The 27223-nt window shown below is 47.3% G+C and overlaps 1 protein-coding gene across 6 annotated transcripts in view; it reads right to left on the bottom strand.

The window, feature by feature from the left end:
* The window catches only part of LOC112235085 (alpha-ketoglutarate-dependent dioxygenase FTO), a 237323-nt gene that overhangs the window by 188290 nt on the left and 21810 nt on the right, over positions 1–27223 (bottom strand). For 4 of the 6 annotated variants that reach the window (XM_042331032.1, XM_042331035.1, XM_042331036.1 and 1 more), the window contains exons 2-7: positions 25027–25104; positions 19464–20508; positions 17221–17349; positions 12824–12903; positions 12484–12627; positions 6526–6645 (exon numbers count right to left, since the gene is read on the bottom strand). In XM_042331032.1, coding sequence (XP_042186966.1) covers positions 6526–6645; positions 12484–12627; positions 12824–12903; positions 17221–17349; positions 19464–20508; positions 25027–25104 — 1596 coding nt within the window. Of the gene's footprint in view, positions 1–5093; positions 5434–6525; positions 6646–12483; positions 12628–12823; positions 12904–17220; positions 17350–19463; positions 20509–25026; positions 25105–27223 lie in introns of those variants that run through there. The other 2 variants (XM_042331037.1, XM_042331033.1) reach the window with 2 other exon arrangements.

The following is a 27223-nucleotide window of genomic DNA, read 5'->3' as shown; positions in this document are numbered from 1 at the left end:
TAAACTAGAGAGTGAAACAGAGTAGTATGATTCTACTGTAGCTAAGGCTCAATAAACTAGATAGTGAAACAGAGTAGTATGATTCTAATGTAGCTAAGCCTCAATAAACTAGAGAGTGAAACAGAGTAGTATGATTCTAATGTAGCTAAGGATCAATAAACTAGAGAGTGAAACAGAGTAGTGTGATTCTAATGTAGCTAAGGATCAATAAACTAGAGAGTGAAACAGAGTAGTATGATTCTACTGTAGCTTAGCCTCAATAAACTAGAGAGTGAAACAGAGTAGTATGATTCTAATGTAGCTAAGCCTCAATAAACTAGAGAGTGAAACAGAGTAGTATGATTCTACTGTAGCTAAGGATCAATAAACTAGAGAGTGAAACAGAGTAGTATGATTCTACTGTAGCTAAGGATCAATAAACTAGAGAGTGAAACAGAGTAGTATGATTCTACTGTAGCTAAGGCTCAATAAACTAGAGAGTGAAACAGAGTAGTATGATTCTAATGTAGCTAAGCCTCAATAAACTAGAGAGTGAAACAGAGTAGTATGATTCTAATGTAGCTAAGGATCAATAAACTAGAGAGTGAAACAGAGTAGTATGATTCTACTGTAGCTAAGGATCAATAAACTAGAGAGTGAAACAGAGTAGTATGATTCTAATGTAGCTAAGCCTCAATAAACTAGAGAGTGAAACAGAGTAGTATGATTCTAATGTAGCTAAGCCTCAATAAACTAGAGAGTGAAACAGAGTAGTATGATTCTAATGTAGCTAAGGATCAATAAACTAGAGAGTGAAACAGAGTAGTATGATTCTACTGTAGCTTAGCCTCAATAAACTAGAGAGTGAAACAGAGTAGTATGATTCTAATGTAGCTAAGCCTCAATAAACTAGAGAGTGAAACAGAGTAGTATGATTCTACTGTAGCTAAGGCTCAATAAACTAGAGAGTGAAACAGAGTAGTATGATTCTAATGTAGCTTAGCCTCAATAAACTAGAGAGTGAAACAGAGTAGTATGATTCTACTGTAGCTAAGGCTCAATAAACTAGAGAGTGAAACAGAGTAGTATGATTCTAATGTAGCTTAGCCTCAATAAACTAGAGAGTGAAACAGAGTAGTATGATTCTACTGTAGCTAAGGCTCAATAAACTAGAGAGTGAAACAGAGTAGTATGATTCTAATGTAGCTTAGCCTCAATAAACTAGAGAGTGAAACAGAGTAGTATGATTCTAATGTAGCTAAGGCTAAATAAACTAGAGAGTGAAACAGAGTAGTATGATTCTAATGTAGCTTAGCCTCAATAAACTAGAGAGTGAAACAGAGTAGTATGATTCTAATGTAGCTAAGCCTCAATAAACTAGAGAGTGAAACAGAGTAGTATGATTCTACTGTAGCTAAGCCTCAATAAACTAGAGAGTGAAACAGAGTAGTATGATTCTAATGTAGCTAAGCCTCAAGCCTCTACATGTCCTGTTCTTTCTTACCTACCGGGCACAGAAAAACAACCACTAGCACAACCCAAAAAAAAAAACATTCCCCCAAAATGATTAACGCTGAAACTGCACACTACAGAACCATAATATCTATAATGTTTTACAAACCCATCAAATAAGTGGATAGGGATTAATTGGCCCTGACGACCTTAAAATAATTATATGAACAGTGCAACTCTAAACTCCCAATGAAATTGATACACTTTGATAATTAGATTCTTGGCTCTGACCCGCTGAAGTCAATAAAGGTTATTAAGGCCAATTGCTGTCTAAACGCATTAGAGGCAGAGTAAACTGTCTATCTATAGGAGGGAGGGAGGCCCTCCTGCACTAGTTCAGCCCAGCACCAATACGATAATCCATTCTGCGTCCTGAGGTTTCTCCTCTCCCGCCGGTGTCTGTCTGCACTCTGCCATACAAAACCAGATTGGATTCGCTTAACCTTTCCAGAGCTTTGATCAAATGAGCTCACACTGCAATAACATTTACATTGACCCCTCTCTCTCTTTCTTTCTCTCTGTCGTTCTCTCCTTGAAGCTCCATCCCCTCCTCCCCCTTGCTAGGTCAATAACCTAATCAGCTATCGATGCCGACCTGGCCAGCCTGCGAGTGATTACTCTGTGCTCCCCCTGAGTCGCTCCCCCTCAGCAGCCCGCCCCAGATTGTTACTGAGGACCAACATTAAAGACGGAGGGAGCGAGGGAAAGGAGAAGAGAAATGATGAAATGGTCACAGGCCGCGTCCCTACACATCACGTTCCTCCACGGCTACATGACGGGAGTGTGACCAAACCCAGAGGAAGAGAGAGACTGACTAAATGGGTACAGGGAGACGCTAGAAGACATGGCCCGGGTACCACATGCTGTTTTGTAGATCTTAAAGTATACAAATATATTCAAGTGTGGATTATATTTATTGTGAAAGTAGATACATTTTCTTGATACACGCTGAAAGATTTTCATCTACAAGGATCGTTCAACTGTCAAATGAGGAATAGAGAGAAGGAGAGGGAGAAGGGGAGGGAGAGAGGGAGAGGAACAGAGAGAGAGAGTGAGAGAGAGAGAATACCGTCTGAAATCTCTTTGCATGCCAGCAGCTTTTTAAGTTATGATATGAGCAGCCACAGAAGTCAGGGAAAGTGACAAATTAGGGGAGAAGCTGTAGTGTGCAGGCAGAGCTGGTATATCAATTAAAGTCAAATAGAGTGCATACATTAGCATCATCACACACACACACACACACACAAACACAAACCAAAAAAGGAAATATGCAATTTTTTGTTGCTTCTCCCGCACAGCAAAAAGAAGGATATAAAAAATGAAAGATAATAAATGCCACACCAGTATTTAAAATATTTTGCATAAAGCCAGACTGTCTCTCTCCTTTTGTTAGCCAGGTGGAAGCTATTCATTGTTGCTGGTTTAAGTAAATGTCAGGATTGTATGAGATCCATGATAGTAGGTCCCTGGGGGGGCTGGGCTGCGGACCGGGCCCATCCAAACCATAACAGGGTTCCACCGCCCCTCGCTCCATTCCTAGTCTGGATCACAGGGGAACAGAGCCTTTACACCCCTGTCCTTTAACCACGGGGCGCAGCCTGTACCCCTCGTCTTCTGAGAAAGGTGGAACCCTGGACCTTCTTCATACCTGTTCTCATATCTGATGAGCACTTCAATTCCTTTATCTATGCATGGAGCACTCGTGCACCCACCCACCCACCCTCCCACACCCACCCTCCCACACCCACCCACAGCTGATCTGAATACTCTTTATTTAGCCTCTCTCTACCACTGACTTCCATCTACCTCTTGTTGTTTCTATTAGGAAGCGACTTCAATTCATGAGGTAACAGTTTGGAGATAAAAGGAAGAGAGAAAAAACCTCTGGATGTGTTTTATCAGAATGTCATTCAGATGGCAGGGTGAGTATTTGCATGACAACAGGATGGAGAACAGGGACTGAGCCCTAGGGAGGAAACTAGCATCTATAAACAGACAGCAGCTTCTGAAATATACTGAACACAATGCAAGGCTATGTATGTCGCAGGCATAGACCCACCCACACACACACACACACACACACACACACACACACACACACACACACACAAATCCAATATTATACCGTCTTTGTTGTCAATTAAAAACAGCACACACTACTGTGTTTTTCCTTTTTTTATGTGTGTAATATGGTTAACATTTTCAAGATTAAGCATACAAGCATGAAATTATCCCAAAATATGAATAAATATTCAAATGTCATACATTTAGGACACTGCAGATTTTTTAAATAGTCAAATGTGACCAGAGAAAAACACCAACTGACACACTGATATTCTGATATTTTAAATAGTTTTGCTAAAAAATGATAATAAAAATAGTTTGTTTAAGTATATGAAAATATAAACAATGTAAGTAAGTTATAAAATCATTTGACAATTCAAATAGAAGTGTAATAAACAAACATAAGCGATCGAAAAAAGGAAAATAAAAATGCATATATAAGTGATTTCTATAATACTGAGAAAGGCCTATTTAATCAGTATGTGGTACAATATTGCTTATGAAAGCACAAAGAGCCTTCATCAACAATAGTGGCCCATTTGATTTGTTCATTTTCCACAAACACAACGAGCATGGTTTGATTTACTTAATGGGTCAAAACCAAATACCTCCCTGATAAACTACTTCATGTTGTTTCATTTAGAAAACAACACAATGCACCTTCAGTAAAATACAAAATGATAAAGAGGAAAACTAGTAAATAGTTTACAGAAGCTAAATGGGAAAGTATAAATGAACAGCATGCCTCTAGTATAAAATACAAAATGATAAAGAGGAAAACTAGTAAATAGTTTACAGAAGTTAAATGGGAAAGTATAAATGAACAGCATGCCTCTAGTATAAAATACAAAATGATAAAGAAGAAAACTAGTAAATAGTTTACAGAAGTTAAATGGGAAAGTATAAATGAACAGCATGCCTCTAGTATAAAATACAAAATAGTAAAGAAGAAAACTAGTAAATAGTTTACAGAAGCTAAATGGGAAAGTATAAATGAACAGCATGCCTCTAGTATAAAATACAAAATAGTAAAGAAGAAAACTAGTAAATAGTTTACAGAAGTTAAATGGGAAAGTATAAATGAACAGCATGCCTCTAGTATAAAATACAAAATAGTAAAGAAGAAAACTAGTAAATAGTTTACAGAAGTTAAATGGGAAAGTATAAATGAACAGCATGCCTCTAGTATAAAATACAAAATAGTAAAACAAACATTGCTCTAAAGGGAATGAGAATTTTTTTAAAATAAAAAATGATGCTGTAGACTACTCAAGGCAATGTGTAGCAGACACACATCTGCATGTCTGACTAGTGCCAGGGAAAACTAAATGGTGAGTGGGGTCTGGTTGACAGTGAGAGAGAGAGAGTGAGAGAGCGAGAGAGACACACACAGATGGTTGACCATCAGAGAGAGAGAGAGAGGGATGGCTGGTTTATCATCAGAGAGAGAGAGAGAGAGAGAGATGGCTGGTTTATCATCTCAGAGAGAGAGAGAGATGGCTGGTTTATCATCAGAGAGAGAGCGAGAGAGAGAGAGACACACACAGCTGGCTGGCCATCAGAGAGAGAGAGATGGCTGGTTTATCATGAGAGAGAGAGAGAGAGACACAGATCAAGTCTTCACATCTCACTCCTGCTCCTCTCTAAGTACAGGTTCAAATCACACACTTCATCTGAGCTCTAGATGAGATTAGACCCGTCTCCCCCTCCTCCTGGCTGTGTGGACGCGAGTGAGCCAGCCAGCCTGCCTGCCTGCCAGCCTGCCTGTCTGACTGACTGCCTTCCTGTGTCTCAGTGCAGAGCAGCACCATGCTTCTCCAGGCTCCTCTCTTTATCCCCGCTTGAGTATTAGATGTGATTACTGCTCAGCGCTCCACACTGACAAAGACAGAGAGAGAGGGAGAGAGGGAGAGAGGGGAGGGAGGGGAGGGAGGGGAGGGAGGGGAGGGAGGGGCAGAGGGAGGGGAGGAGGGAGGGAGGGAGGGAGGGAGGGAGGGAGGGAGGGAGGGAGGGAGGGGGAGGGAGGGAGGGAGGGAGGGAGGGAGGGAGGGAGGTGGAATGAGGGAAGGAGAGAGAGAGGGAGAGATGGAATGAGGGAAGGAGAGAGAGAGGGAGAGATGGAATGAGGGAAGGAGAGAGAGAGGGAGAGATGGAATGAGGGAAGGAGAGAGAGAGAGAGAGAGAGATGGAGGTAGGGAAAGAGAGAGAGGGAGCACAGCTCTGGTCTTGGCTGTTTCAGTGATACAAGAGTGCCCCCTACTGCTCCACTCTGCAGAGTTACAACAGACACTTTGATACAACAGCAGAGCTGAGATTAGACTAACACACACGCGCGCACACACACACACACACACACACACACACACACACACACACACACACACACACACACACACACACACACACACACACACACACACACACACACACACACACACACAGTAAACATATGTGACTAAGTAGACTTCAATGTGAACAACCCATCCTCTCTCATTTATGAGAATGAAATGACTGAGAAAATGGAAAGATGTGTCAGAACAATTACTAGTCCCTTGTGATTTGGTGAAGAGCTGAGTAAGACCATGTTGAACCAGACATTCTTAAAATCATACCCGGGGTGTGACACAAAGACACTTCACAATCACACCTGCACTGATTATTATCGGTCTAGTTTGTGCAATGAACTCAAGCACAGGCATATTTGAGGTTACACAGATGTATACAGCCAATCAGCATCAGATCCTGGTGGAGGCTGTCCACTGTGAGAATGCTGATCACGTTGGAACAGGAAACTGTGTCACTAATAATCACTGACTGCAGAAGTGTGTGAATGAACTGAAGTGTTACAGTAAAGCTCTTTGTGATTAGACTTTGTACGGCTCTTAAATGGCAATCGTAGACAGTCAACCTTACTACGACACACTAGTATGTGTTATTACTGGGTCCCAGTGGGTCTCTGTGCAGTCTTACCATGAGCTCCATCTCTCTCCAGTCATTCTCCAGCTGCTCCATGGGTCTGGCCCACCAGCTGCAGAACCGGGTGTAACGCTGGCCCTGGAACCAGTACTGCCTCAGCCACTCAAACTCCACCTGCACACAACACAACACAGTCAGGTAGAGGAACCATATGGGATTATAGGAATAGTTCAGATCCTAGACAGGCAGTGGTAGATCAGTCAAGCCGTATGAAGTCCAGATGGAAATATTGGAAAGCTCAAACTTGCAAAAACATGGTGGTACAAAGACATGGAAGTATATCCGTCTATCAACGCCAGGGCCTCTACTGTGCTTTAGAGCACGAGTGAGAGACAGGAGATAACAAAAGGTTAAATCTGTCTGTTGGGGATTTCCCCTAGTCAGATATGTACAAAGAATGAAGTGTACTGGAGTCTAGACTTCCTAGAATGTCTGTTTACACAGATGGTCATCCCTATGAGAATAGACAACACACCCATTGACCCCCATTTCCCAAACCATCCCGACCCTACACACCTATACGCCTCATTGCTCCACCCTCTCCTCACTCTGAACAGGCAGTTAAACCACTGTTCCTAGGCAGTCATTGAAAATAAGAATTTGTTCTTAACTGACTTGCCTAGTTAAATAAAGGTAAAATAAATAAAAAATTAAAAAACTCCTCTTTCCTCCTCCTCCCCTCCCCTCCTCCCCTCCCCTCCTCCTCCTCCTCTTCCTCCTCCCCTACTCCTCCTCTTCCTCCTCCCCTACTCCTCCTCTTCCTCGTCCCCTACTCCCCTCCTCCTCCTCCTCCCCTCCTGCCTCGCTCCGCAGGGGAATGACAGTTTACTCGGCAGAGCAGCTCACCTGTCCTCCACTGGGAGTGTTTATATTTTCAGCTCTTTTGAAGTGCTGATTTAATCCTCACAAGGACACGTCACGTAGCCAGGTGTATGGATGTGTGTGTGTATGTGTGTTTGTCTGAGAAAGTGTGTGTGTCAGAGATTGCCCCAAATGCCGGTGATGCAAATGCAAGGCGCTCTGAGTTGCCCTCCCCGAAAACATCCTACAAAGCACTGTTCCAGTACAAAAGAGTCGCATATCAAATGTGAAAGTGACTACAAGACCTACTGTTCATCTCCAACTACTAGTCTGTGTATTGTTCTTGTAAGGGGCATTAGTAGGTATGGTACAAGGTTACATTAGCTCTATAACACATAAGCACAATACAGAGGAAGAAGATGACAAGAATACAAAGACATTTCCACTTCACCCTTTGTTCAGTGGCTGGCCTTCTAGGCTATACAGTGGTACAGGATACAGAGAAACTGTCTGCCATTTTGGATCCAAAGGGGGCTGATCACAGCGGTTTGACATGCAGGGGCTGGGTCACGTACGGGGGGGTACATGGGCCATAGCACGGTTCAGCACCTTCACAACCACTCCATACAACAGACCCTTCAAACAAATGTCAGGCTTTATGGCTCTTCAACCCTCCACTCCCCCCCTTGAACAGTACAGCTCACACACACAACAAAGCAAGAGAGAGGGGACAAACAGACTGTCCTTTCTCTACCTCCACCCACCGCTCCCCTTCTCTCTCTGATTGTCCGTCTGTCCTTTACTGAGGGAACACAGCCTGTGGCTCCGCTTTGAGCCAACATGGACTCCTAGCCCACGCGGAGCATGGCGATGGCAGCCTCAAAGCCAGGCGACTGCAGCATCTGTGGGACGCCTGGCATTTGGAGCCTGAGCCGCCCGGCTGTGAGTTACTGAGAGGGAAACACTGACTAAATGCCACCTGCCCAGGTAGAGATCGAAAGAGAGAGCGGAAGAGAGATGGAGAGAGTCATCGCCATCGTTAGGCTAGATTTTCTCCTCTGCCTAACCCGCTCTGGGTTCTGGGAGCAGGGAGACTGAGAGGGGCCCCTCCCCTGTGGTGTCTCCTGTCATCTCTCCAGGTGACGGACGTGCTAACTGCACATTAGCACTCCGCTCAGCCTCCCACTCACCATGGCGACCCAGGAGTCAAAGCCAAGTAGTCCCTTTTAGTATTTAATGAAGCAGGGTTTTTCCACACCTCTCTGTGGTCCCCCAGCGGACTTGACCAATCAATTTCCGTCTGTTCCATGCCGTGCGGCCCCCGAGGTAGGAGCTGATGAGAGACGGATCGATATCAACCTGCCTCTTTCTGTTTACTTTCCTGGAACTGCCCCCACATCACATCAACCAGGAGCACTGAGCCCTGTTGCCTGTCTCCAGAGATCCACACTTCACACTCATCACACCTTGGCCACCATGGACACACACACACACACACACACACACACACACACACACACACACCTTGAGGAGATACAAACTGTACTCACAGACACACTCACACAACCTGTCCTTGCTCACCTATAGGCCTACAGACAACAATATGCTCCAAATTACACGTTTCAATTACATTCTTTCTCAACTGAAAACAGGATAGGAAAAAACTGTTCCCTACAGGTCAGGCACAAACTCTCTGACTCCACAAGGAAGAGTGGTGTGGCCTTTTAGCTACTTGACAAACACTGTTACTCACTAGGGAGGGAGAGGCCTGGAAAACATACTGTACAGGACAGAGGAAGGTCAGAGGAACTACCTGGCTGATTACACTTGTACTTTACCTTCCCCGTCTCTAGCAGAACCAGACATGTGGGACTTACTTAGTGTGTCACACCCTCCAATATTTACTGAGCAGGGACAGGCTTCATTAGGGGGGTCCCAGAGGGCACACTGTCACACACCCACCTGGGAAGTGACACGATGGCTTTAAATGAGACAAGACGTTGTGTCTGGGATTAGCATTTCAAAGCCAAACACACACACACAGACAGGGCCGTGTGGCGATGGGATGTGACGTGATGCTAGCCCCCTGTTCGTGCTACCGTTCCAACACACAGACAGGGCCGTGTGGCGATGGGATGTGACGTGATGCTAGCCCCCTGTTCGTGCTACCGTTCCAACACACAGACAGGGCCGTGTGGCGATGGGATGTGACGTGATGCTAGCCCCCTGTTCGTGCTACCGTTCCAACACACAGACAGGGCCGTGTGGCGATGGGATGTGACGTGATGCTAGCCCCCTGTTCGTGCTACCGTTCCAACACACAGACAGGGCCGTGTGGCGATGGGATGTGACGTGATGCTAGCCCCCTGTTCGTGCTACCGTTCCAACACACAGACAGGGCCGTGTGGCGATGGGATGTGACGTGATGCTAGCCCCCTGTTCGTGACACCGTTCCAACACACAGACAGGGCCGTGTGGCGATGGGATGTGACGTGATGCTAGCCCCCTGTTCGTGCTACCGTTCCAACACACAGACAGGGCCGTGTGGCGATGGGATGTGACGTGATGCTAGCCCCTGTTCGTGCTACCGTTCCAACACACAGACAGGGCCGTGTGGCGATGGGATGTGACGTGATGCTAGCCCCCTGTTCGTGACACCGTTCCAACACACAGACAGGGCCGTGTGGCGATGGGATGTGACGTGATGCTAGCCCCTGTTCGTGCTACCGTTCCAACACACAGACAGGGCCGTGTGGCGATGGGATGTGACGTGATGCTAGCCCCCTGTTCGTGCTACCGTTCCAACACACAGACAGGGCCGTGTGGCGATGGGATGTGACGTGATGCTAGCCCCCTGTTCGTGCTACCGTTCCAACACACAGACAGGGCCGTGTGGCGATGGGATGTGACGTGATGCTAGCCCCCTGTTCGTGCTACCGTTCCAACACACAGACAGGGCCGTGTGGCGATGGGATGTGACGTGATGCTAGCCCCTGTTCGTGCTACCGTTCCAACACACAGACAGGGCCGTGTGGCGATGGGATGTGACGTGATGCTAGCCCCTGTTCGTGCTACCGTTCCAACACACAGACAGGGCCGTGTGGCGATGGGATGTGACGTGATGCTAGCCCCCTGTTCGTGCTACCGTTCCAACACACAGACAGGGCCGTGTGGCGATGGGATGTGACGTGATGCTAGCCCCCTGTTCGTGCTACCGTTCCAACACACAGACAGGGCCGTGTGGCGATGGGATGTGACGTGATGCTAGCCCCTGTTCGTGCCACCGTTCCAACACACAGACAGGGCCGTGTGGCGATGGGATGTGACGTGATGCTAGCCCCCTGTTCGTGCCACCGTTCCAACACACAGACAGGGCCGTGTGGCGATGGGATGTGACGTGATGCTAGCCCCCTGTTCGTGCTACCGTTCCAACACACAGACAGGGCCGTGTGGCGATGGGATGTGACGTGATGCTAGCCCCCTGTTCGTGCTACCGTTCCAACACACAGACAGGAAGATTAGAGTAGAGAGGCCAGGAGGGCCTAGAATCAACTAGAAAACGGTCTCTCTCTCTACTATGCCAGGTGCTGTTCTCCTGTCCTCTACCCATCAACCCCTGCTTCAACTCCCTCCTCTGGCTACTAACATTCTCCCCCTCTCCCTGAACACACGTTCCTCAGATGGCTGACGTTCAGCTTCATCCCCATCACAACCCTAAACACCCCCCTTCCCCCCCTCTATCCCTACCCAAACAACTGTCAAACCCCCTCTAAGCATACACGACACACAGTACATCAGCATCAGCCAGGCAGCCGGCCGATCTCCTGTTTATCACTTTTTAAGGAAATGCCCATAAGGTGTTGGTCAGGTCAGCCTGTCTGACGAGCCTCTGCTTGTTCACTCTACGGTCGTCCATGTCAAACACGACCCATGCAATATGCGCCCGCTAACCGCCAAAACTAGCCGTCATAGTAAATAACTCTGCCAACAACACATCATTTATGTGGGTGTTATGCCCTCATGGGCAACTCAGAACAAATGGCCCAATCCATCATTGTGGCCCTGGGGACACCAGGTAGAGTAGAGCCAGGTCCCCGAGAGAGAGCTCCATCCCCTCCTCTCCCAGCCTTTTATAAATAGCCTCCTGTTTTCCTAAATAAACAGTGTGCGCCCCCCAGCCAGGCCTACACTGGGTAATCCTGTGGTGCTGCGCTGTGAGCAGGTGTTCTCTCTCTCTCTCTGCGATGGAGACCAGGTGTTGGCTAGGCCTCTCCCTATATCTCTTTCTATACCCCTCTCTATACCTCTCTCTCTGTCTGTCTCTTTCTCTCTCGCTCTCTCATATTGTCTGAATAATTAATACTGGCTACAACCTTTAAACAACCTCACGCCAGGCTCATCTGTCATGGCGTCCCATGTGGTTCCTGACTCGGCCCGCTGCTGTGGTTACCTGGGAGTAGTGAGGATAACACATACAGAGGGGGAGAGGTGAAGTGCTATTTTAACCATTAGCCCCTGGCAGTCAGGGGCAGGCTGGGCTGCAGAAGGCTGTATTGAGCAAGCTGCCCCTGTAAAGCGTGAACGGCCCCCATAGGGTCTCAGGGCCCCGGAGCCAGATTCACTGATTGTTCTGTGTGAAAGGGGCCATGATCTCGATCCTTAGACAAACAAGAGCAACCTGGACTTATGAAATATTTCTCCCATAACATAAATACCCACAATAGCTATGAATGATGTCAACTTAAATGTTGACAACCTCTTTAATTGTCCTACGGAAGGGCCTTAACCCTGGTTATGTGACCGAAAGTAGAAAGGGAACGATTATACACAACTACCCTTTCCTTGAATGAGGGTTCCAAAAGGGTTCTTTGGTTGTCTCCATAGGATAGGCCTTTTTGGTTCCAGGTAGAACTATTTTGGGTTCCATGTAGAACCCTCTGTTTAAACAGAACTCAAAATGGTTCTACCTGGAACCAAAAGGTTTCTACCTGGAACTAAAAAGGGTTCTTCAAAGGAATCTCCTATGGGGACAGCCGAAAAACCCTTTTAGGTTTTAGATATCACATTTATTTCTAAGAGTGTAGGTAGGAAACAAAGTTAGGCCTATCGTAGAACCCCATAAGTTAGTCACACACAGTCACACACACCCACCTCATTGTGTATCTCCTCGTAGCCTTGCAGGGTAGCTGGCAGCAGAGACAGCAGGCTGTGGGTCCCTGTTTCTGGGTCTGTGCTCAGGTTAGACAGGGCCTCCCGGCAGCGGGACTGGATGTAGTCCAGGGTCCCGGTGGAACACTGTGAGGACAGACACTCAAAAAAGGTTGGGAAATAATGCATGTATTCTGGGAGCATGAGGGCCTCTTGGAATTCTAGAAGGTAGAATCTGTTAAAGAAAGGTAATGGAATATACGGTATCCTATAAAAGAAATCAATCATTATTAGAATCAGGGCAGGGTCTCCAAGCCCCCAGTGTACCCCAGGCCCCACTCACCTCCGCCACTCTGTGTGTAGAGCTGAAGCGGGCTGAGTCTCCAGCCAGAACACAGTGCTGATGGGTCCTGTTCAGGTCATCTGGGGACAGAGGAGGACACACCACAGTCACCACACAACCAACACCAGTCAACTATCCCAAATATTAAGAGGCAATGATGTTCACAACAATTTACTATGAATATAGGCCTACACAAATGCCAAATGTTTTCATTCTGTTTTATCCTTTGTTAGGACACGAGACACCACACTTGTCCACTAGTGGAATGAAGATCGACAATATAATTGAAATGTTTGTTTAATAACTTTAGCCTCTTTGTTATGATGTGCCTGAGTTATCACCTTGTCGGACCCTTTCTCCCCACTCAAACAGATGGATCGTTTCAAACATTTCTTGCTAACCTAACAATGCTATCGCTAAACCTATCAAATGTCAACGCCTTCTATTATATAAGAACACAGATGCCAGAGTCTGGTTATCACCAGAGTCTACCTGAAAAATCTGTCGATGTGCCTTTGAGCAAGGCACATAACCCTAATTGCTCCTGTAAGTCGCTCACCACCACTGTTGATACACTGGATTCTTAGGTAAGTGTGTGATGGCCTAGTTCCAGCTTTAGCCACAAGTTGCAACGCCTCTCATTAACTGGTTTATCCCATTTCGGGGGTGTTTTTGTTGTTTATCAGAAATGCTAATATTTATGCTAACGATCTATTTATTTTCACAAACATGTTAAGTGTTGGCCATTAGATTGTTAACAGTGCAATAGTACAGCCTTTCAAGTGTACCACTGTTCACTGAAAAGTGACCTGTTTCATGGTGTCAGTGGTTCAGGACAGGTTAGGGCATGGGTGTATTCATTCGGGCACACCATTATGTAGGTGGAAACTATGTTGAATAACAATAAACTACATTTATCAATCTGACTCCATTATTACGTGAATAAATGCAACAGGCCCTATGCGTCTTTGGAGGATCTAGCAAGATGGTGAACAATTGCATCACCAACTCAGTATGACTATAATGAACATGTGTCTATCTTGCAGCGTTATGCAGTTATTGAGAGGCTAGATACAAATAGGTAATCGTGGCAACCAATGTTCTAGCATTCATTTATTGATGCACCATAAAAACACATTTGCTGCTCCACACCAACTAAACAGACTGCCAGGTCCTCTATCTACCAATCTCTGTCCAGCAGCAGGATCAGTGAAATGTGAGCATTATTCTACTTCATTGAACAAACACAGTCAGATCTCATTCATTCCCTCATGATGGAGGTCTCATATCAACAAACACTCTCATATCTCATTCATTCCCTCATGATGGAGGTCTCATATCAACAAACACTGTCAGATCTCATTCCTCATGATGGAGGTCTCATATTAACAAACACTGTCAACACTGACAAGGCCCCTGAACAAGGCAGTTAACCCACTGTTCCTAAACCAAATTGAACATGTTTCATTATTTATTTGAAGCTAAATTGATTTTATTGTGTTCATGATGGAGGTCTCATATCAACAAACACTGTCAGGTCTCATATCAATGAACACAGTCAGATCTCATTTATTCATTTATTCCCTCATGATGGAGGTCTCATATCAACAAACAGTCAGATCTCATTCATCCCCTCATGATGGAGGTCTCATATCAACAAACACTGTCAGATCTCATTCCCTCATGATGGAGGTCTCATATTAACAAACACAGTCAGATCTCATTCCCTCATGATGGAGGTCTCATATCAACAAACACTGTCAGATCTCATTCATTCCCTCATGATGGAGGTCTCATATCAACAAACACTGTCAGATCTCATTCCCTCGTGATGGAGGTCTCATATCAACAAACACAGTCAGATCTCATTCCCTCATGATGGAGGTCTCATATCAACAAACACTGTCAGATCTCATTCATTCCCTCATGATGGAGGTCTCATATCAACAAACACTGTCAGATCTCATTCCTCATGATGGAGGTCTCATATCAACAAACACAGTCAGATCTCATTCATTCCCTCATGATGGAGGTCTCATATCAACAAACACTGTCAGGTCTCATATCAACAAACATTTATCCAATAAACAAAGATCCTGATCCGATCCCAACTGCTGTTTCGAGTGTATCAGTCCCGTCAGTCCACAAGCTTGTTTGTGTGTTTAGATGTCGCCCAGCTCTGTTATTATTTGCTCCACAACAAATCATTAATTTAGCCATTACAGAGCTGTCAATCACAGCACATGTGCATATTTACACCCCGCCTTGAGCAGTGTGGCTGGCTAATGCCTTTGATTTGAAAGTCAAACAGTGAAGTGCTTTAGGAAGATAGATATTATTATGAGGTCGTGAGGGAAAGAACTGAAAAAGAGCATGACAAACAAAACAAGTTTCCCTACTGTTCTGTGTTATCCTCTGATGAGATTGTGAAGGATTAGGTCTCTGGGGGGAATGACTCCCGTCTTTAAAACAGTTTATATCCAATAACAAATGATCTCCATCAATCTGGTCCTCCACAGTCTGATGGCACTGGGGGGACAAACTCAATTTCTGTAATAAATATTTATCTTTCTTTCTCTACCCCCTCATCTGTTGCCACTTGTCCCCTTCTTTTTTCCAGGAAGCAGCAGGCTTTTAAATATATTGGGTCAACTCTTTCTCAGGTCCCTCGTGAGTTGGGAGTTGGAAATCGTATTACCCAACAGGCTCGGTGTCAGACTTGCATTGTTCTTTTTTAACCACACATATTACACACAACATTAACAGTTCAGAGGTTGAGTCACTGACTAACGGTGCCTAAAAGGAATGATGGTGTTCGTTATGGTACACGGGCACGTTCTTTATCAAAACACCACAAAGCCAGGGGCCTCCCGAGTGGTGCAACTGTCTAGAGGCGTCACTACAGACCCAGGTTCCATCCCGGGCTGTGTCGCAGCCAGCAGCGACCGGGAGACCCATGAGGCGGTGCACAATTGGCCCAGCCTAGGGGATGGTTTGGCCGTCTGGGATGTCCTTGTCCCATTGCTCTCTAGCGACTCCTTGTGTTGGGCCGGGCGCACGCACGCTGACTTCGGTCGCCAGCTTTCCTCCGACACATTGGTCCGGCTGGCTTCCGGGTTAAGCGAGCAGTGTGTCAGGAAGCAGTGCAGCAAAAAGGGGCAAAAACTACAACAAAATGTTTTAAATAATAATAAAACATTAAAAAAACACCAGAAAGCCACTAGTCAACAGGCCTCACAAAGCTAGCTTTTATTTCTGTCCCTTGTCGAGGCATGCTATAACATCCAATGAAACACTGAGTGGACTTGTTTCTTGAATGTAGTCTTGGTTGATTACAGTAGTTAGTGTCTGTACTGTGTACCTGATCCAGGTGTAGGACTGAGACAGACTGACTGTGTGAGCTGCTACAGTACCATAGTGATCCTGTAGGGATCTTCCAAACTGGAACATAAATCCCCATTGATCCAGTTCAGTCAGGTCCAATTACAATGGTGTTTCTAGAGCAGGCCATCACTCTGTTATCATGCCTGGACTGAAAGTGACAAATCTCATCCTGTCTGGGTTATGTCCCATGAGGTCACTCCAACTCATGGTTTCTACTCAAATCAACATGTTTTGAATATGAATATGAGTCTGTTCCTGCATGTTCTTGCCTGTGTCTTTGTGTGTGTGTGTGTCTGTTCGTATGTGTCCAAAACAACTATGCAGTCATATTTCACCAACGATCCCAGACAAATACACACAATGATGTCTTGGAGGTCCTAACCCATACACAGTGAGGGACATGGTGTGCTGCTGTGATGGGGAAGCTAGTGGTAGCCAATAATAGCTGTGTAGCCTTGTCCTGTATTGTAGAAGCTAAGAGCATCCCGACCCAGCAGGCGGAGATGAAAGGGGAAGGCATCTGCTGTAGCCATCAGCATTAAGGTCTGATTTACACCCTCATGGCCCGCTGCCTGTCCTCTCCACTCCATAGAGACACCACCAGCACCGCTGCCACAGCACCGGGTCACAGGACTTCACAAAATAACATTTGGTTTTCTTAACCTCTCTAATGCATGCAATTACATGGAACCTTAGGGTTTCAGATACACAAGCAGGCCAGAGTCCGAGCTACATGCGGAACAGAACAGAACAGGGCTTCTGGTCGGGTTGGGTTCAGACTAACACAATGATGAGAGAGCGAGAAATAGAGAGATAGATAAAAGAGAGAGAGAGAGCGGGAGAAAAGGAGAAGGGAGAAAAGAGAGAGAAATAGAACGAGCGAGAGTCTGGAGTGCATCCTGCTTCTATGGGTCAGTAGGGACACAGTAAACCAAACACACTAGAACATCAAGTGTAAATCTCACACAGACTAGAGATGTCATGTAGAAGGAATGGTGTGCATGCTCTAGTACCTCTAAGGTAGTAGGAGTCTCCGGACTGCAGTGGGAGGGTCAGTCCAGGGGTGTGGATGTCCCAGGCCACCTTTAGACCAATCCTCCAGCAGCCCTTCTCTGCAGGACCCTCCTCCGAGCTCACACCTGCTAAACACAAACAATCCCACCACTTAGGTCAGTCAGATCAGAACCAAATATACAATAGGAGACCAGGCATATTGTTACATTATCTCTCAGTACAACTTGTGTCTTCATCACAGTTTCTGTACAAGAGGACAGCCTTTTTAATAAAAGTATTTGATGTTAGGTAGCTAGTGGGTGTAGGGTCAGCAGACAGACAGGATAGTGGGGACTATTCTTCTCCCATAGCCAGTCTCTGAGCCTCTCACCGAGCCTCTCACCAAGCCTCTCACCCAGCCTCTCCCCGTCTGTCCTCCATCCGAGGCATGGTGAGAAAACGAGATCTACCCAGCCCCTGTTAGGTCCACACCCTTCAGCATAAATCAATACTAAAGTCTTCCCGGGCCTCTCTCAGCCCCAAGGCAAATTAGGCCTTCTCCTTTGCTCAGCAGAGGACAAATAGTAACTTAATTTCCAGCCAGCGCTTTCTGAGAGAGCCGTTAATGACACTGCTCCTAAAGGACCCAGGATGGGAATGGTGTTGGAGCTGGAGTAAAGAGCATTGCGGTCTTTCCAGCCGGAAAACACTCCGCCGCCAAGCCAGATACCTCCGGATGAGAGCAGCTGGGTGACTCTAAATAAAACCATTCTGAAACACCAGACAGAGCCTTGGGAAAAAGAGACAAATACAAGACTTCTCCCAGACCTGACATGAAAAGTAAGCGTGTCAAAGAAAGACAGGTGTCGTGCAAATAAACATGCTTAGAAGGTTACTGGTTACTGTACGTACCAGACTGTGGGATGTAAAACAGCTCAATTATTGAGTTGAGAAAGAGAGAGAGAGGGGCTTTGACTGCGGCTCGGGCTGAGAACAATGTAAAAAAACATGGGCCCCCTCGTAAAACAACAACATTCCGCATGGTAACAATTCCATCTCTGTGGTTCTGGGAGTATTCAGAACGATCTGGCCCAAAGTGAACATAGCATTTCTTGAGTAATGCACAGCGGGGTTAGCGAGCAGTGCTGCTAAACTTTGTCAGGTTTGCCTGTGAAGTCTGGTGCTGTGGGGTCAGTTTGGCCTACAAACTGAAAGGCACAGCTGCAGATAGAACAGGCTACTTAGACTACAGCCCCGGCCAGTCGGTCCTGTGCTGTTTGAAGCCAGCGTTCCCAGGGGTCAAGGGTCAGAACAAATCATCTCCACAGACTTTTACTCTACAGCAGGTGGTTCTGTTTAGCCAATCCCTCTGAAATGATGTTGGCCCGCTGCAAAGGCGGCTGAGATATGGGTTGTGCACTGTATTGTCATGTGAAAAGGGGATTGTGCACCTTGGTCGTAAAACAGAGTAAATATTTGATTTAAAAATATGATCATGGTCGATCAATCAGAATTTTGTTAGACGATCACTGATTCAATAGCAATGAACTCCATCAAAAAAATATACACTCATATCAGCCCTATAAAATCAGGCTGAGACCCACTATGATAGAACATCTAGGCTAAACACTGCCTCAATACTACTGCTGTACAGTCTAGAACCAGTAATCAAAGCAGACACTCATTATTCCATATCAGATAATTACACATTGATCATTTCTGGAGGAAATGACTTAGATCAGATCGTTGAGCGATAAGGCTGGGCGATTTGTTGGAGTTTTGTAGTGTGCCGTTCAGCATGTGTTTAGCCCCTGAATGTGTCCCAGAGAGTGTGTGTTGATGATCTTCCCTCATCCCCTGGCCCTGCTAGCGATAAGGCATCCCAGCCTGTCAGAACAGAACAGAGGCAGCCTGTGATGACATTTGATAATGCCCTGACACTATCAGGCTGATAGATCTGATGGCTGGCTCACTGGAGGCCGTGTCTGAGATAAATGCTGTATAGCTGCTGGAAGTGAGCTGCTGTAGGGCCATATACACAACATTAGCTGTTACCTGCATCTGATAGAGATAGTAGCTCAAAATGACATCACAGTGGAGAAGAAAATAGCTACTTCTAAGGGGTTGTGGGTGGAGTGATAAAAATGGGATAACAAGTGAGACTGAAGGGTGTTTTTGAGGAAGTTTGGGTCTAGTTTGACGGGGATCCACCACTACTGACAGTGATATACAACAACTATACTGTATGACCTTTGACCCTCACCTTTGTCGTCGTCATGACAGCTGTAGCTGTAGACGGCCACAGGAGATAAGCTGACCAGGTTCTCATCATGGTGCCAGCCCACAGCCATCTTACCCATCCCATAATACGGCTCTTCTTTCAGCTGGCTCATAGCTGCTGGGTCCATGTAGTTGAGCAGGGTGACGTTGAACTGGGTCGGGCCAGGACAGGATGTCTTAGCAGGGTTGAGGTTAGAGCATCCCTGGCCACTCTGCTGGTCTTCATCCTCCTCATCTTCAATGTGGTACCCAGAGAGACTGTGTTTTAGCTCAGCCACAGGCTTCTCCTGAGGGCCTAGGTCTGTGGTCTCCGTCTCTGTGCTGCCAGCTGGCCTGTGCTTCCAGCCTGTGTGTTTTCCCTCACTGTGTTGTTTTGACGCCGTTGGACTCCCCAATTCAGTTTGTTTAGTCTTCATGTCTCCCATCTCGTCGCCGTGTCTTGACTCCCACGCTGCATCCTGTTTGGACGATGAGCCTTCATCTTCACTGTGTTTTGACTCTATGTCCCAATCGTCGCTGTGCTTTGACTCAGTCTCTCCCTCCTCACTCTGCTTGGACTCAGAGTCTCCTCCATCATCACTGGGTTTGGACTCCTCACTATCTTTAGACTCCGTGTCTCCTTCTACACTGGGTTTAGACTCTATAGCACCAACCAACTCTTTCCTGCACTGCTTGAAAACATCCCCCTCCTTCCTGTCTCCGACATCAGAGCAAAAGAAGCAGTTGAGCTCCCAGAGTGCTTTGCAGGCGGCGCTGAGGTCTGGGTCGCAGCAGGTCCCTCTCTGCTCGTCTGTGTGCCAGGGGATGGTGAAGAGCCGCGTGTCCAGATAGCGATAGGTGGTTCCTGGCTGACCCAGCAGCACCCGGGACACGGCGGTGAAGACGTCTCGGTCCCTCACCTTCACCAGGTCCCTCAGGAAACAGCCCCTCCGCCGCAGGGTGAACAGAGCAGCCTCCACCCGACCATGGAGCTCCTCAGGCAGGGAGCAGGACCGCCGCAGAGCCAGGCCAGAGTAGCTAGTCTCCCACTGGAACACAGACAAACACAGATCAATTAGCTGTTGTTCTGATTGCTATGAGTAAAGTGGTCTCTGTCTCCAGAAACAATTGATGGAGAAAAGGTACACAGACCAAACATAAATATTGTATAACTAGCCATGTTCCTTCTAATTCTATGGTTCTGCCTATGAGCTAAGTATCTTTCCAAGTGCTGAGTCCTCTGTCTCCAGTGGGATAGACAGAAGGCTTTGGTATGGACTAGTACCAATGGCAGTGGGATGACAGAAGGTCTGGACTAGTACCAATGGCAGTGGGATGACAGAAGGTCTGGACTAGTACCAATGGCAGTGGGATGACAGAAGGTCTGGACTAGTACCAATGGCATTGGGATGACAGGTCTGGACTAGTACCAATGGCAGTGGGATGACAGAAGGTCTGGACTAGTACCAACGGCAGTGGGATGACAGAAGGTCTGGACTAGTACCAACAGCAGTGGCATGACAGAAGGTCTGGACTAGTACCAATGGCAGTGGGATGGCAGAAGGTCTGGACTAGTACCAATGGCAGTGGGATGACAGAAGGTCTGGACTAGTACCAATGGCATTGGGATGACAGGTCTGGACTAGTACCAATGGCAGTGGGATGACAGAAGGTCTGGACTAGTACCAACGGCAGTGGGATGACAGAAGGTCTGGACTAGTACCAACAGCAGTGGCATGACAGAAGGTCTGGACTAGTACCAATGGCAGTGGGATGACAGAAGGTCTGGACTAGTACCAATGGCAGTGGGATGACAGAAGGTCTGGACTAGTACCAATGGCAGTGGGATGACAGGTCTGGACTAGTAGCAATGGCAGTGGGATGACAGGTCTGGACTAGTACCAATGGCAGTGGGATGACAGGTCTGGACTAGTACCAATGGCAGTGGGATGACAGAAGGTCTGGACTAGTACCAACGGCAGTGGGATGACAGAAGGTCTGGACTAGTACCAACAGCAGTGGGATGACAGAAGGTCTGGACTAGTACCAATGGCAGAAGGTCTGGACTAGTACCAATGGCAGTGGGATGGCAGAAGGTCTGGACTAGTACCAATGGCAGTGGGATGACAGGTCTGGACTAGTACCAATGGCAGTGGGATGACAGAAGGTCTGGACTAGTACCAATGGCAGTGGGATGACAGAAGGTCTGGACTAGTACCAATGGCAGTGGGATGACAGAAGGTCTGGACTAGTACCAATGGCAGAAGGTCTGGACTAGTACCAATGGCAGTGGGATGGCAGAAGGTCTGGACTAGTACCAATGGCAGTGGGATGACAGGTCTGGACTAGTACCAATGGCAGTGGGATGACAGAAGGTCTGGACTAGTACCAATGGCAGTGGGATGACAGAGGGTATGGACTAGTACCAATGGCAGTGGGATGACAGAAGGTCTGGACTAGTACCAATGGCAGTGGGATGACAGGTCTGGACTAGTACCAATGGCAGTGGGATGACAGAAGGTCTGGACTAGTACCAACGGCAGTGGGATGACAGAAGGTCTGGACTAGTACCAATGGCAGAAGGTCTGGACTAGTACCAATGGCAGTGGGATGGCAGAAGGTCTGGACTAGTACCAATGGCAGTGGGATGACAGGTCTGGACTAGTACCAATGGCAGTGGGATGACAGGTCTGGACTAGTACCAATGGCAGTGGGATGACAGAAGGTCTGGACTAGTACCAATGGCAGTGGGATGACAGAAGGTCTGGACGAGTACCAATGGCAGTGGGATGACAGGTCTGGACTAGTACGAATGGCAGTGGGATGACAGAAGGTCTGGACTAGTACCAATGACAGTGGGATGACAGAAGGTCTGAACTAGTACCAGTGGGATGACAGAAGGTCTGGACTAGTACCAATGGCAGTGGGATGACAGAAGGTCTGGACTAGTACCAATGGCAGTGGGATGACAGAAGGTCTGGACTAGTACGAATGGCAGAAGGTCTGGAATAGTTCCAATGGCAGTGGGATGACGGAAGGTCTGGACTAGTACCAATGGCAGTGGGATGACAGAAGGTCTGAACTAGTACCAGTGGGATGACAGAAGGTCTGGACTAGTACCAATGGCAGTGGGATGACAGAAGGTCTGGACTAGTACGAATGGCAGAAGGTCTGGAATAGTTCCAATGGCAGTGGGATGACAGAAGGTCTGGACTAGTACCAATGGCAGTGGGATGGCAGAAGGTCTGGAATAGTTCCAATGGCAGTGGGATGAGAGAAGGTCTGGACTAATACCAATGGCAGTGGGATGACAGAAGGTCTGGACTAGTACCAATGGCAGTGGGATGACAGAAGGTCTGGACTAGTACCAATGGCAGTGGGATGACAGGTCCGGATTAGTACCAATGGCAGTGGGATGACAGAAGGTCTGGACTAGTACCAATGGCAGTGGGATGACAGAAGGTCTGGACTAGTACCAACGGCAGTGGGATGACAGAAGGTCTGGACTAGTACCAATGGCAGTGGGATGACAGAAGGTCTGGACTAGTACCAACGGCAGTGGGATGACAGAAGGTCTGGACTAGTACCAACAGCAGTGGCATGACAGAAGGTCTGGACTAGTACCAATGGCAGTGGGATGGCAGAAGGTCTGGACTAGTACCAATGGCAGTGGGATGACAGAAGGTCTGGACTAGTACCAATGGCAGTGGGATGACAGAAGGTCTGGACTAGTACCAATGGCAGTGGGATGACAGGTCTGGACTAGTAGCAATGGCAGTGGGATGACAGGTCTGGACTAGTACCAATGGCAGTGGGATGACAGGTCTGGACTAGTACCAATGGCAGTGGGATGACAGAAGGTCTGGACTAGTACCAACGGCAGTGGGATGACAGAAGGTCTGGACTAGTACCAACAGCAGTGGGATGACAGAAGGTCTGGACTAGTACCAATGGCAGTGGGATGGCAGAAGGTCTGGACTAGTACCAATGGCAGTGGGATGACAGGTCTGGACTAGTACCAATGGCAGTGGGATGACAGAAGGTCTGGACTAGTACCAATGGCAGTGGGATGACAGAAGGTCTGGACTAGTACCAATGGCAGAAGGTCTGGACTAGTACCAATGGCAGTGGGATGGCAGAAGGTCTGGACTAGTACCAATGGCAGTGGGATGACAGGTCTGGACTAGTACCAATGGCAGTGGGATGACAGAAGGTCTGGACTAGTACCAATGGCAGTGGGATGACAGAAGTTCTGGACTAGTACCAATGGCAGTGGGATGACAGGTCTGGACTAGTACCAATGGCAGTGGGATGACAGGTCTGGACTAGTACCAATGGCAGTGGGATGACAGAAGGTCTGGACTAGTACCAACGGCAGTGGGATGACAGAAGGTCTGGACTAGTACCAACGGCAGTGGGATGACAGAAGGTCTGGACTAGTACCAATGGCAGAAGGTCTGGACTAGTACCAATGGCAGTGGGATGACAGGTCTGGACTAGTACCAATGGCAGTGGGATGACAGGTCTGGACTAGTACCAATGGCAGTGGGATGACAGAAGGTCTGGACTAGTACCAATGGCAGTGGGATGACAGAAGGTCTGGACGAGTACCAATGGCAGTGGGATGACAGGTCTGGACTAGTACCAATGGCAGTGGGATGACAGAAGGTCTGGACTAGTACCAATGACAGTGGGATGACAGAAGGTCTGAACTAGTACCAGTGGGATGACAGAAGGTCTGGACTAGTACCAATGGCAGTGGGATGACAGAAGGTCTGGAATAGTACCAACGGCAGTGGGATGACAGAAGGTCTGGACTAGTACCAACGGCAGTGGGATGACAGAAGGTCTGGACTAGTACCAATGGCAGAAGGTCTGGACTAGTACCAATGGCAGTGGGATGACAGAAGGTCTGGACTATTACCAATGGCAGTGGGATGACAGGTCTGGACTAGTACCAATGGCAGTGGGATGACAGGTCTGGACTAGTACCAATGGCAGTGGGATGACAGAAGGTCTGGACTAGTACCAATGGCAGTGGGATGACAGAAGGTCTGGACTAGTACCAATGGGATGACAGAAGGTCTGGACTAGTACCAATGGGATGACAGAAGGTCTGGACTAGTACCAATGGCAGTGGGATGATAGAAGGACTGGACTAGTACCAACGGCAATGGGGTGACAGAAGGCTTTGGTCTGGACTAGTACCAATGGCAGTGGGATGACAGAAGGTCTGGACTAGTACCAATGGCAGTAGGATGACAGAAGGTCTGGACTAGTACCAATGGCAGTAGGATGACAGAAGGTCTGGACTAGTACCAATGGGATGACAGAAGGTCTGGACTAGTACCAATGGCAGTGGGATGACAGAAGGACTGGACTAGTACCAGTGGGATGACAGAAGGTCTGGACTAGTACCAATGGTAGTGGGATGACAGAAGGTCTGGACTAGTACCAACGGCAATGGGGTGACAGAAGGCTTTGGTATGGACTAGTACCAATGGCAGTGGGATGACAGAAGGTCAACAGTGGTCTGGACTCTGGACCAGCCTGACTGTCTGACTCACCAGCTGTTGGAAGCCATGGTCTGAGGGCCCGAGGTAGGGGATGCGCTGGTCTCCTAGCTCCTGCAGCAGCCTGCGCCTCTGGAGAAGAGGAGACCAGACACAGGTCAGTACAAAGGTCAGCAAAGATGCACACATCATGATGAATTTACAGGTAATGACATGTACGATAGAAGAGAAGAAGAGATTAATTCAGGGTTTTGGGAGTTGACGAATTCATTAGCCTACATTTAAACTGAGACTGTGAAGCAGCAGCATCCCATTTAATTCAACCTCCCCAGATGATATCCCATAGTCCCCTAGCTTCATTGTCGTCTCACATTTTTATGATTTCTGGGTTCTGCAGTGAGGTTCTTCACAACCTTATAAAGAATGCCCTGCTGCGTTCTGCGTACTGGCTCCCTCCTATAAAGACCCAACCTGGTGGAAGGATCAAAGCCCTTTCATTGGCTCACATTCCATTCCGACCTGTAAATCCAATGGCAACCAGCGTAAAACTGCGATACCCAAATAAATTTCACAAGTGCCGAACCCTCCCCTCACCTCCTTCCCTCCCTCCATCCATCTCTCCCGTCTGCGTCCCTCCGTCCTTTATCCTCTCCCCACAGGTGCACACACCCCACACCCCACACCCCTGTCAGCCACTGGCTGGCTGAGAGCCGGCGGGCGAGAGTGCCATGTCAGTGACCCGCTCCTGCCTTTAAACCTTTAAATGTGCTGTGGACACCGGTGTGAACGCTTCGCCCCGCCCCTTGCCGCACAGCTTCCCCGCATCAGCAGTGAGCAAAGCTCCGAGCAGAGGGAAGGCTGTGAGGTTTAAGGACAGCAGGCCTCGTATATATTCCCAGACATTTACTACATGCGTTTCACATTTCTGCCGGCCTAATAATGCCAGAGACCTCATGCGGGACGCGGGGGAATGTGAGAGTCCCGACCGCCAAAATATGTCCTGACTTTTAGAGTGAAATAAAATGTCCTGTTAAGAACATTAAAGTGTACGCTTAAAAAGGTTGTGTCCTGAATGACTCAAAAGAGGGCTGGATCAAAAAGTGGACAAACAGAAAAGGTATGTGCATGAATACAGAGGAAAATGTGAAATGTCAGTATGGGAGACGGAGACGGAGAACCTATTAGCTTTATGTTGTTAGTAGATTTCCCTTCAGGGGGCTACAGCTTTATCTGCAGACTAAACAACACCAACAACTACAACACCACCAACACAAACACCACCCCCACCATCAACTACAACACCACCAAAAACCAACAACACCACCACCAACTACAACACTACCACCAACAACACCATCAACTACAAAACCACCAAACACCAACAACATCACCACCAACTACAACACCACCATCACCAAACACCACCAACATCATCAACTACAACACCACCAACTACACCAATAACACCAACACCACCCCCACCATCAACTACAACACCACCAAACACCAACAACACCACCACCAACTACAACACCACCAACACCACCAAAAACCACCACCACCACCTCAACACCACCAAACACCACCAACTACAACACCACCCCCACCAACTACACCAACACCATCAACTACAACACCACCAACTACACCAATACCAACACCCCCACTATCAACTACAACACCACCAAACACCAACAACAACACCAACACCACCAAACACCAACCCCACTAACACCACCAAAACCACCACCAATTACAACACCACCAAACACCAACAACACCACCAACAACTACAACATCACCAAACACACCACCACCACCATCAACTACAACACCACCAAACACCAACAACCCCACCACCACCACCACAAACTACAACACCAACAACTACAACACCAAACACCACCACCATCAACTACAACACCACCAACATACACCAACAACACCACCAACAACAACTACACCACCATCAACTACAACACCACCAAACACCACCATCAACACCACCAAACAGCACCACCAACTACACCACCAACACCAATAAGACCACCATCCAACATCACCACCAGAAACACCAACAACACCACCACCACCAACTACAACACCACCAACATCAACTACAATACCACCAACTACACCAACACCAATAACACCACCATCAACTACAACACCACCAAACACCAACAACACCATCAACTACACCAAACACCAACAACTACACCAACACCATCAATTACACCAACACCAATAA

Source organism: Oncorhynchus tshawytscha, linkage group LG12, assembly GCF_018296145.1.
Source record: "Oncorhynchus tshawytscha isolate Ot180627B linkage group LG12, Otsh_v2.0, whole genome shotgun sequence".
NCBI classification, from domain to species: domain Eukaryota; kingdom Metazoa; phylum Chordata; class Actinopteri; order Salmoniformes; family Salmonidae; genus Oncorhynchus; species Oncorhynchus tshawytscha.
This window is presented reverse-complemented; position numbering and strand designations above follow the sequence as displayed.